Source organism: Hibiscus syriacus, unplaced genomic scaffold, assembly GCF_006381635.1.
Source record: "Hibiscus syriacus cultivar Baekdansim isolate YM2019G1 unplaced genomic scaffold, ASM638163v2 tig00110321_pilon, whole genome shotgun sequence".
In the NCBI taxonomy this organism is placed as follows: Eukaryota; Viridiplantae; Streptophyta; class Magnoliopsida; order Malvales; family Malvaceae; genus Hibiscus; species Hibiscus syriacus.
The window spans coordinates 1,725,834-1,738,035 of record NW_024062680.1 but is presented as its reverse complement, the minus strand read 5'-3'; the positions used below and the strand labels follow the sequence as shown (position 1 = coordinate 1,738,035).

Here is a 12,202-nt window from a genome sequence, read left to right as displayed (position 1 = left end):
ATTTTAAATTGTATTTTTAAATTTTAAATAATTAAATACATATAATTTTAAACTACTTAATAATCCATATAGTTTTTAAAATAAACTAATATTTATTTTATAAAATATATAAATAATTATTTAATTATATTAAATTAAAATAAATATTATTTAATTTTAAATTAAAATAAGTTAAACAATAATTTTGGTATGCATTAAATTAATTCTTAATCTGATTTAATGATTACACGATTGAATATTTTGAGAGATGTCCTAAGTTCGAATCGAATATCTAACAATTTTCGTTCATTTTATAGACAGATAAGTATAAGTTAAATATACACTTCGTCATTTTGAAACCAATGTTCTTCTCCAGCGCCGATGGTTGAGCGGCTATCTTCCCCCATCTCCGGTTTCGAGTCTTGTTTTATTCCTTTGGGCACGTGTCACTATCTTATTAGTTGAATAAAGTTGATTAAAATTTAATTAAAAAAATATCGTGTCAGCTCTGTTATCAAGTTTTTAATGGTGAAATTTTAAATTGAAACAAAAATTAAATGTTAGATATGATTTTAAAATAATTGGAAGCTCAAGTACTAAATCGGATCAAATGTGAAATTTAGGTACTAACCGCGTAGTTTGCTCATATTTTTTAAATTATACATATTCAGTTTTGATAATCTATACTTAGAATTTTAATAATATTTCATTAAAAATTATTATATATTACAGATTCAAAAGATATTAAAACTTCAAGTGTAGTTTATACCAGTACAAAAGTTTGGTACCAAAATTCATATTTAGATAATATATTTAAATTTTGTATTTCCCGAAAATTTCGACTATATAAATAGTAAATTTTATCCCCAGTTAAAAAAATTCATGCCTCTAACTGACCTAAACAATTTGAGCTGATTTTTTTCTTCAAAATTATATAAATTTAGGTTTTAAATTAATTTAACAAATAATAATAACTTATCCAACCCATTTGTTAGATGAAAATTTTGTATAATTTCAATTTATTGTGATTAAAAATTCAAATGTGTTTTAATCATCAATCCATTTATATTTTATAGTAATTAATTCCGATGATAATTAGACAAGTCTGTTACTTGTATTTATAATTTCATTTTTATATTGCATAATTTTTACAGCAGTAATACCATGCCTGTAGGTTTACAGTTGTGAATGCTTGTTCGATGATTGTAGCTCCAATATAATAGTGTTATGTTCATCCTATATCAGTTAACCAATTTCTTTTTTAACACAAATATTTATTTCTTATAACTGATAATTTGTCTTTTGTTCCACAACTCGTACATACTTCACGTAAATGTCTAATAGACAACATCAAATACATTAAAATGTCGCATTTTGGCCATCACTGTCAAAACATTCTTTTAAAGATTATGCAAGCAATTACTTAACACAAACATCCCCAAGGAGATAAAAATTCTAAGTTTTTCTATTCATCATCACAGTCTTTCCCGAAAACGGAAGCAACAGCTACTTTTGGTTTCTTCGCTGCACTACTCGATGCATTCTACAAAACAAGGGAACAAACGAAGTTAAACAAGATCACAAGCATATTCATAGGCAAACTCGAGTTAAACTTTAAAATTGGCAACAGATTAAGGATTCAATGCCGTATGTATATATGTACTAAACACAGTTGGAGTTGATGGGTGAGATGTTGGTGTGAGAGGTATAAAGTAATGCCACCTTATCAATGTGACTGAGGACAATCCACTCGCACTGTATCGCACAAGTTCAAAGAAGCGGTGGAACTGAAAATAGATTCTAAAGCTAATGGACAGAAAGAGACGATTAACGAAAAAAACTCTTGGGCAACACGAACAGAGAGACAAGGTTTGGAGAAAGCAATTCAACAAGTCATTAAAGTAGGACAGAAAATTTAATTTCAGATAGCCAGATTCTTTTCCTACAAATCACATGGATATTCTGAATTTATATCAAGTCAGAATTGTCTTCAGTATTCAACAATAAAACCTGGCACCCAAGAAAATATATGTTCTTAACTTCTTATGTGCATACTCATGGATGTATAATAATCAAATAAGCAGGCTATTGCTAACCTTTACATCAGTACCTCTCGAGCACACATAAACTGTTACTCTAGAATTACATACCTTAGAACTGCTGCTTTTAGAAGAAAAACCAAACTTCAACGTCTTTCGCTGATCCTGATCAGCAAGTGCGGTCGCAGTGGCAGCAGCAGGAGCAGTGGCAGGCCCAGATTCCTCCTGTAACTCCTGGTGCTGCTGCTGTTTACGAGAACCAGCCCTATACCACATTAAAGAATACAAAAGAAAATGACATGAAATGGTTAGCAAATGTATTTCAAAAACCATGGAGATACAAAACCTTAATTAATTAGATACATTTGAGCAAACTTAGCCATCTCTCTTTCTTGACGTTGCAGCTCCCGCTTTTGTCTATCATCACGACTGCTACTTCCGTGCATTTCTCGCATTTCTTTAAAGCGCTGCAAGCAATAACAAATGGTGTTGCAGATTAGACAACATTGAAAACAACCTAAAGATCAAAAGATGTTGAAAAAGAGGCAGTGCTGGTGTGTATATGGGTGGATTTGATAAAGAGGATTGGGCAATTTACCTTTCTGTGGTTGTGATCATATGAACTCAGATGGGCCTCAAATTCCATAGCCAATTTGTATTGCTTGTTGCAAAGCTCACAATAAAACACCTTGCGTATTTCTTTCACCTCCGTTTGAATCTTCTGCTCACGTTCTGCTAACACCTGGATTTTCATAATGTGCACGAAGCAGGCAGTAGAAGCCACCAGGTAATAAAAACTGCATGTAATTGACAAGAGCTTCCGAGGTTGATGTTCCCCTATGATATACCATTCCGATCAAAAGACATACATATATGCTATATGCTGCCTTCTGCTAATGGAGTTTTTTCACAAAAAGTAAAGCATCAACCTCATTATTATCTACCAACTGAAACTTAAAGTGGTCATCTACGAGTTAGAAATCATACCTCTCTCTTCTTTGCATGTTCCTCGGTCTCCTCAACCTCAATATCAAGTTTCCTACGCTGGATATTTTCTTCAGCAGTGAAGAAATCATCTTCTTCTTGTTTTCCAATCCCTAATTTTGGATCTCTAATCCCAGATCTTATAGGCTCGGTTATTCCTGTGAACCAGAAAATAATTGTTAATGATAAACAAATAACTTTGAGCATGGAATGAACGGCAAGTCAGGATTTCAAGTAACCATAAATGAAAAGGGCAAACAAATGAGTCAATAAAATCATGTCACAACCTAACAAGAACTACTGGAGAACATCAAGTCCAGTATTTGAAAAATAAATCTGAGCATCATTAAAGAATTACTCGTAGAGTAATTCATAGGTTCAATTACAGTAAGTTCTTGCTAAATTCCAGTTTCACATTATTTATCCCGGAATATATTCCTACTAGTTAGAAGCCAAATAAAAAGTGACCCATAATGCAGAACGAAAATGCAGTAACGTACCCTGTTCATCCTTCCCAAGACCTTTTCCTTTCCAACCCATTTTTTGAAGAAGTCTAAACCCAACATTTGAAGAATTCAACCTTGTATCCACTGTAGCTTGTTGCACATTATCCAGATGAACATTCTCTGTTGGCTTGTGATTAATTGGCAAGCGAAAATCTTCAGCCAAATCCTCAATAAGTGACTCTTCGTATGCCTATGCCAGAAAGTACAGATGATAGAGCTCAATACATCAACAATCATAAAGCTTGACCACAAAGTGAGCAAATCAGTCAAAAAAGCGATTGCATCTTTACAAGAAAAGAATTATTGTAAGAATACTCTGAATTGGTTTATCAAGGAAAGGGGTTAGACGAGTCAGTTGATTTCTCAATTATAATCACGTCTTAAACTAGCAAAAGTAGAACAGTGATTAAAGAGATTGAGATTAATAAAAAAAAAGGCTAGTAAGTTAATCAATCATGTCAAAAGTGGAAGATATACGAGAGGAAATAATAACAAAATATGCAAGTTCCAGCAAACATTTTATTTAGCGATCAAAGAGAGCAGAAAAACAGGTTTGAGGGTGCCAATAAGCATTTGGACGCGATTAATTGAGCAAGTCGAAGACCCATTCTGGAATTAGGGTTTTTGTTTAACTAGATTCGATTTCCAAGCTGACAGAACCCTCTCAAAGCAAGAATCGTCATCAAACAGACAAAAAAAACTTTAAGAACCATAAGCAACCAAAAGACCATGGGAAAGAAGATTGAACCAAATCGCACAGCCTTCCCGGCTCCCGCCAATATAAATGTGTATAGCAAGAACATACGTAGCTTAGTGAATAGGAAAAAGGTAGGGATTATATATATCAAACAAAAACAATAATTACACGAGAAAAGGAAAAGGTAATACCGGAACAGATAAAGAGAGAGCAACGGACGTGGAAGGCAGCAACTGGCGGTGGTGAGAGGAGATCTTTCTCTTCTTCCGCTATGCGCCTTCAGCTTGACATTCACCTCGGTGGGATATTGACGAATGTGTAAAGCAAGTACTCGATTTGATTTCTTAGTTGATAGCAAAATGAGCTTAAACAGCATTAGCCTATGTCAGTTGGGCTCTGCTCTACTTGATAACGATTCGGTCCAATCTCTGTGTATTAGGCCCAAACACGACTCAGATTCAATCAATTTTGATATGAACTCAAAATCTAACCCGATCAAATAAAATTTAGTTTTATCTTTATTTAATTCTAAAAGTTAAAATTTTTAAATTTTATTTTAAAAAATAATTAAAATATATTATTTTTAAACTTAATTGAAAAATAAGTGTAAAAACTATTTCTCTTGTTTATTTTAAGTGTATAATGTTTATTTTATTACTAATTAAGGTGTTTAAAGTTTCATTCCGTTATTAATTTAAAAATATCTCATAAACGAAAATTTAAAAAACTATCAACTAATAATTATTTAAGACAGCATTAATATTTTATTAATACTAATTTTCTAAAAATTAAAAAAATTAAATATAAGATTTCTAAGAAAACCTTAAATTTATAATTTTCAAAAAAGAAAAAAAAAGTGCCCAAATAAATTTTATAATATTATGGCAGTGTAGCCTTATCGACGATGATGAATATGCGATGGTTGAGTGAAAAAATAATGATCACGTGTGACGAAATTATCGATTAAGTGATGCAATTATTTTATTTCAAGCAACGATCGATGTGTGACTGCAAGGGAAATGAATGATTGGTGGGAGTCCAACAACATAAAAGATGAGCAGTGGTGATTGATTTGACGGTGACATATAAAATTTAGTTATTTTAGATATTTTAAAATTTTATAAAATTAATAATTTTAATTTTTTATAATTAAAACTTATAAACTTAAATCTTAAAATCTAATTTAAAATAAATTAAATCATAATAACTAAAAAATAAAATTTAAATTTGATTAATAAAAAATCAACTGATTTAAAACCACCAATCAAAATTGCAAGTACAATTTTATAAGCCCACCAATAAGTTGAGAAGATGCTTTGTGGTATCAGTTATTATTAGTGAAAATAACTTCAGTGACCGAAAATATCTTATAATATATGATTTTAACCAATTTTTTTTGAATTTGTCAAAATGACCAACAAAATCGCAACGCGAACTCTAATTTTTCAACTCAGTTTCCAAATTCGCAACGCGAATATCCAGATTCACAACGCGATTGTAAGATTCGCAAAGCGATTTTAAAAAATGTATTGCGAAATAAGTTTACATTTTAACTATTCCAAATTCACGTGTAGTTTGAAATAATAAAGAATGTGTTGCGATAGTGTAAAAGATTCCCAAGCCATTTGTAAGATCTTAGTTTGAAACAATAAGTGTTGAGATAGTGTAAAAGATTCCGAAGTGTTTGTAATGTTCAATCCCACATAGTATTGGAAACACTATTGGGAATGGGTATTTAAGGTTTGGATTTCTCACTTCCTTGTTGAGTGGAAAAGAACAAGGAGATTCTCGCACACCGCCGCCGCCGCCGTCCCGGGTCGTGGTCGTGGTAATACGTGTTTTCGACACATCCGCGCGGATACTATCTTTTTAGAGAAAATTCTTAAGAAACAAATGTAATACCACCGGTCGTTGCGATTTTGGAAAATCGCAACGAACTTGGACTATCGCAACGAATTTGGACTAACGTAAATTTGGAAAATCGCATTGCGATAATCAGAATCACATTGCGATTTAATTTGGAAAATCGCGTTGCGATAGTCAAAATCGCGTTGCGAATCTGGAAACTGATTTGCGATACTGGAGATCGTATTGCGATTTTGTTGGTTATTTTGGTAAATAAAAAAAATAATCAAAATCGTATATTATAAGACATTTTCAATAACTGAGATTATTTTCTCTTATTATTACACTATAGACAAAACCAGTGGATTGGAAGGTAAGCTAAGGTGAATTCTTCTCCAGGCTACAGGTACAGGTAAAGCTACATCTACACACAGTATGCCAAGTTGCCAATCATTTTAATTCTCAGCAATGGAAAATGGCATGCTATGGAACAAACACAGGCAAAGACCCAAGAAATATGCTTTTTTTGAGTCAAATAAACCAAGCAACGGACCACAACACATGGGATGTATTTTGAAGTCTTAACTCCACATCCCCATGTCATCTAACCCCACACGTGTCCACGTCCTACCCCTTGGGTACCCCCTATAAAAGGACACCCTCAGACCCAAACTCTGACAGACTGCACTGCAAACCTCATCCCTCCTAAAACGCAGTGTATAGATTGCAAAAAACAGATAGCTATGGCTGGGAACAAGCACAAGAAGTCCTTCTCCTTCTTCAGTTTCTTCAAAGCAAAGAAGGGCCGTAGAGATCAAGACTATTATTATGGAGGTGAAGACGTTTGGAGCACCAGGAAAGTGTATCCGAGCGACGAAGACAACACTCTCCGTGTGGTTGCGGAGCCTGGTATCGACAAGAAAGCTTCGGCTTTCATCGCTAATTTCCATGCAACGCGCGTCTCCGAGGCCATTCATCATCAACAAGCAGGCTGAAAAAACAACGAAGGCTGCCGCCATGCCTCTCACTGCGCTCATGTCCAACACTTTTTTCCTCTAGCTAGTTTCCTTCCCAATCATCTTTCTTTCTTTCTTTCTGTCTTTATTGTCTCGTGAGACAGCCAATTGTTCCTCGATTGTTATATCAGTTGTTAATAGCTTGTGAATGAGAAATAAAACATTATGTGGATTCTTATAGCGGAAACTGCTCTTCTTCTATGAATTGTTGTTTTCTTCTTTGACACCAAATGCAGTCTATCCAGTATCCAGCAAGCACTCTCTGCTTTCTTTCACTTGTTTACTCAAATATTAATTGATTCTACATACAGAGACACGCATACCTATATATGTATACCAAATGTAGGGTTCTTGAGTTTGGATTTACATCAATAATAAAGCTCATTTTTAAAGCTTAAAAAAGAAGTGGATGACCCTATATCGTTGCAGGGATAGAGTTGATGCATGTGATAATCCATTGGCTTCATTAAGTGGATATGTTAAGTAAAACAGGTGTTCTCTACTCTCTAGTATGGGTAGCAAACAAATACCTGCTGGGAGCTTTCTAATAGTGATGAGTATGAGGTTTCTTGAACCTGGAAACAAATGGCAATTTCTATCTGGATTAGATGTAAATCATGTAATCGTTCAAAATCAGGGAGGGACATAGGTTTTTAGGTTAGAAGGTTATTAGAGAGATAATTTATAAAATTTTAAAAGATAAATATAAATTATTGATAAAAATATTAAAAAATAATTATATTATATGAAAATTTAAAATTTTCAACTCACTCCACTCCAAGATATATCTGAAAGTGAGGAAAAAGTTATGAACCCAATACATGTTTTTGGCTAGGTTCAAAAAATATTATGGAAAAAATATTTTTTATCTAATTAAATTTTTAAATTTTAAAAATTAAAATGATTTTTTAGATAAAATCAATTACTTTAATAATTTTTTGATCAAATGTCACATCAAGGTGATGCCATGAGACATTTTTAAGATTTTTCTAATTTTTATTTTAAAAATTTAGAAATATCATGTAACAATATCAGTATCAGAGTGTATTTTATGACAGATAATTTGAAATCAATAAGATTTAATGGTTAAAAATAATTTAAAGATTTAATTTACATAATTTATTAATATGAGATTTTAATTGGTTTAGTTTATTAGTATAAGCATTTTTAATAGGAGCCACTAATTTTATTAAAAATAAAAAATATTTAAATTATAACGAGTGTTTACAACCACAATCTTAAACTAAATATATAATAAAAATATTTTCCTAAACACAAGAAAACTAGTTACTTAAGATAACATAAGGGTTATATAAGTAAAATGTTAAAAAATTTAACCAAATAAATTCGAACAAAAGGTAGATACTAACAAATTTGATCGCATCGGCAAACAAATCACAAAAAGTGATGGAGCTATTGAAAGACCACCAACAAATCGTAAATTAGAATCGAGCGACTTGAAAATACTATCCACAAATACAAAGCACGTATCCAAACCTAATCTACCGGTCTAAATCATGGAAGATCAGCATAATAACAAATAAACTTCATCTTGATCAGTCGTGACAATGTCAAATTCAACCATAAAAAAAGATTAAACGAAAACGACGGTCAAACAACTAAAAATGTGTCAATGGAAAAAAAGCATGTCTTAAAGACAAAAAGAGATGTGTCGTAAAGGTAAAATTATTAAAAAAAATCACTATAATAAAATAAAAAATAATGAATATCGACAGTTAACGATCACATCAAAATTAATGTCATTGTCGATCACGAAGATGAAAAAAAAGATTAACGATAGCTAAAAAAAAGACAACCCCTAAATAACAACAATTTGGTATAAGAATCTAATTAAATGTAAAATAATTAAAACACTGAATTATTTTTTGAAAAAAATAGGCACATTCTACACCATCAACCTATGTTTTTCCCTGTAGATTTTAATTGATTATGCTTTGATGCGAGTACAGCGTCTATAAAACAATGGGTACCTCCTCCTGCATGCATGTCGTGGAATCTGACAAATCTCCACAAACAGGGTTTGTGACTTGTTCCTAACACTAATTATTATACTACATGATGTACACCCACATATCATTTCAGTTTTCATTTCACTTCTCATTTCAAATTGGAACATAGTAGAGGGACCGGAACCACAATTTAACTAAAACATTCCAGGCATCACGAGTCACGTCCTTTTCTCTATTCTTTATTCCTTCTAGGTTTTAGCTCCTTTGTGTTGTACTACAAATATAATCTTTTCGTGGACAAATATATATATATATATATATATATATATATATATATATATATATATATGCATATATATTCCCAATGTTTTTTTTAATGAAAAAATATGGAAACTGATAGTACTGTCAAGCACTGGAAGAACCAACGGCGAGGGGTCGACCTGAAAAACAAATCCCAAAAAGAAAGTGCATTGGCATCCAGCCTTGAGCCAATTCCTTGTAGCGAAATGCATGCCTTTAGAATCTCTTCGGCCTTTTGCATGCCAATAGGGTTGATTGTCCCCCATTTGTCTTCCAGAAGATATATATATGAAAACACTTTGTTCATTTTACTACAGATATAACATTATTTAATAAAAAATATCTCATCTGATGTAGGTTTCCATATGATCCATATCACACAAGCAAATTTAAATGTAAATGCAATGTGCCGATATACAGTCGTGCATAAATGCGTATATATGGATGCATACATACATATGCTTCTGTTTGTTTGCCTCCTGGTACAGCTGTATGCATGGAATGGTGACCATTAAAAGTAACGCAAGTGGAGGGGTGTGCTTTCCCCTTCGGATCCCTTTTGGGAACCTTTTTAACATAATTGATGGTTCATTTCTGTGCTGTCTAATTGGACAACTCGCAACACATCTATTTAAACCCTTCGATTCTCATTCAAATGTACCCCACTCTATGCATTCTAGTACTACTCTAAGATGGTTCTCGGCTCCCTGTAGCCATCACTTTTCTTCCTTCTTTTGGTTTCTGCAATTACTTTATATTACACTTTTTCATTAATTAATTAATAATCAGGATCAGTTTGATACATATAAATATATGTGTATTAAACCAGCTGTACTCTGTTATTAAAATGGATAATAATCAGGAGAAAATCTTGATTAATTAATGGTATTCTGAGAAAGCTTTCTTTTGAAGCATATAGGCAGATATATATCTCAGCTGCACTGTTTAGTCATATCAGAATCTCACATTTTGGCAGCATTTGCATGATATATCAGGCCATAAGCTATGAGGCCCTCATTTTTCCAATATTATACTTGCTGTGTTTTGTTAGGAAATAAACCGAGTACGAATAATTTCCTTATAATCAGATTAGTGAGAATGCGAAATAAAAGCGGAAAAATAATATCCGAAATTGATAACGGAGTTCAGCCAATTTGCTTACGTCTCCGGACTGCTGTAGATCTTTTACTAAGAGAAAAAATTTACAGGTGTTTACAAAACACTCACTACTCACAAGAAAGCTCTCTAGTATTGGGAGAAAGAAATGATTTTTGGGATTTTTGGATTTTTGGATGATTTTGAAGCTAAATGAGCTAGGATATTTATAGTTGAAACTTAGGGACTAATCTTTCAAATACCCTAGAGTGCAATGACTAAAGTGAATTTACCCATTCCTATTTTCAACAAACATCTACCAAACTTTACCAAACTTTGAAAAACATTTACCAAACTTTGAAAACCATTTTCAAAGAAACATTTACCAAACTTTGAAAACCATTTTCAAAGTTGGTTGACAACCTTTGGACTTTTAACAATCTCCTACTTGAAGACTGATTTTAATCTGTCTTCACACCTCGATCGATGCAGCAGCATTTATAGTCTTGTTATTCTTGCATGCCAACTGAAGCTGAACACAACTTCAGTTTGTCTGTGGTCACCGTCTTTGTCAACATGTCTGCTGGATTTTGAGCTCCGCTAATCTTTTCAAGTTTCAAAATCCCATCTTCCAGAAGAGATCGAATAAAATGATATCGCAATTGTATGTGCTTCGTCCTGGAATGAAAAGACGGATTCTTTGCTAGATGGATAGCACTTTGATTGTCGCAATACAAGACATTGTTTTCTTGTTTCTTGCCTAACTCTTCCAAGAAACTTTGGAGCCAGGCCATCTCCTTGCTGGCTTCCGTAACAGCGACATATTCTGCTTCAGTTGTGGAGAGAGCAACTATCTTCTGTAGTTGAGAAACCCAACTCACTGCAGTACCTCCTAGAGTATAGACATACCCTGTAGTGCTCTTTTCTGATGTCAACATTTTCGGCTAAGTCAGCATCTACATAGCCTGTCAGTATCGTATCTCCACCTGTGAAACAAAATGTTTTGTTTGTAGTACCCCGCAGATATTTGAGGATCCATTTGACTTCCCAGTGTACCTTGCCCGGATTATTCATGTACCTGCTAACAGCTCCCACTGCATGAGCAATATCTGGTCTGGTAGAAACTATGGCATACATTAGACTTCCAATTGCTGAGGCATACGACACCTTCACCATGTGTGCACGTTCTTCCTCCGTCTTTGGTGACTGTTCTTTGAAGAGTCTAAAATGAACACCTAAAGGTGTACTTACTGGTTTAGCATCTTGCATGTTGAACCTGGAGAGTACTTTGTTGATGTACTCAGTCTGTGATAACATCAAAGTCCCCGACTTTGTGTTTCTCTTGATCCTCATCCCAAGAATCTGCTTTGCAACGCCCAGATCTTTCATTGCAAACTGCTTCGATAATTTTTGCTTCAAGTTTATAATCTCTTGCATGTCTGAGCCTGCAACGAGAATGTCATCAACGTACAACAATAAAATAATGAAGCTGTTGTCGAACCTCTTGATATAGCAACAATAATCTGTTTGGCATCTGGTAAAACCACTGCTACTCAAGAAACTATCGAACTTCTTATACCATTGTCTAGGAGCTTGTTTTAAACCATACAAGCTCTTCTTCAACCTGTATACCAGGTTTTTCTTGCCTGCCTCTATGAAGCCTTTTGGCTGCCTCATATAGATTTCTTCCTCCAAATCACCATGAAGGAAAGATGTCTTTACATCTAACTGCTAAAAATGTAAATTCTCTGCAGCTACAATTTTCAACACC

At 33.3% G+C, this 12,202-nt stretch overlaps 1 protein-coding gene across 1 annotated transcript; it reads right to left on the bottom strand.

Annotated features, from left to right (window-relative positions):
• Positions 1-1,258: 1,258 nt before the first annotated feature.
• LOC120117823 (G patch domain-containing protein 8-like) lies at positions 1,259-7,069 on the bottom strand. Its single transcript, XM_039138022.1, has 7 exons — positions 6,746-7,069; positions 3,503-3,698; positions 3,006-3,160; positions 2,617-2,760; positions 2,382-2,485; positions 2,130-2,283; positions 1,259-1,522 (listed from the first exon to the last, which is right to left on the bottom strand). The coding sequence occupies exons 1-7, from the start codon at positions 7,067-7,069 to the stop codon at positions 1,445-1,447; spliced, it is 1,155 nt and encodes a 384-aa protein (XP_038993953.1). The 3' UTR covers positions 1,259-1,444.
• Between the last annotated feature and the right edge of the window lie 5,133 nt (positions 7,070-12,202).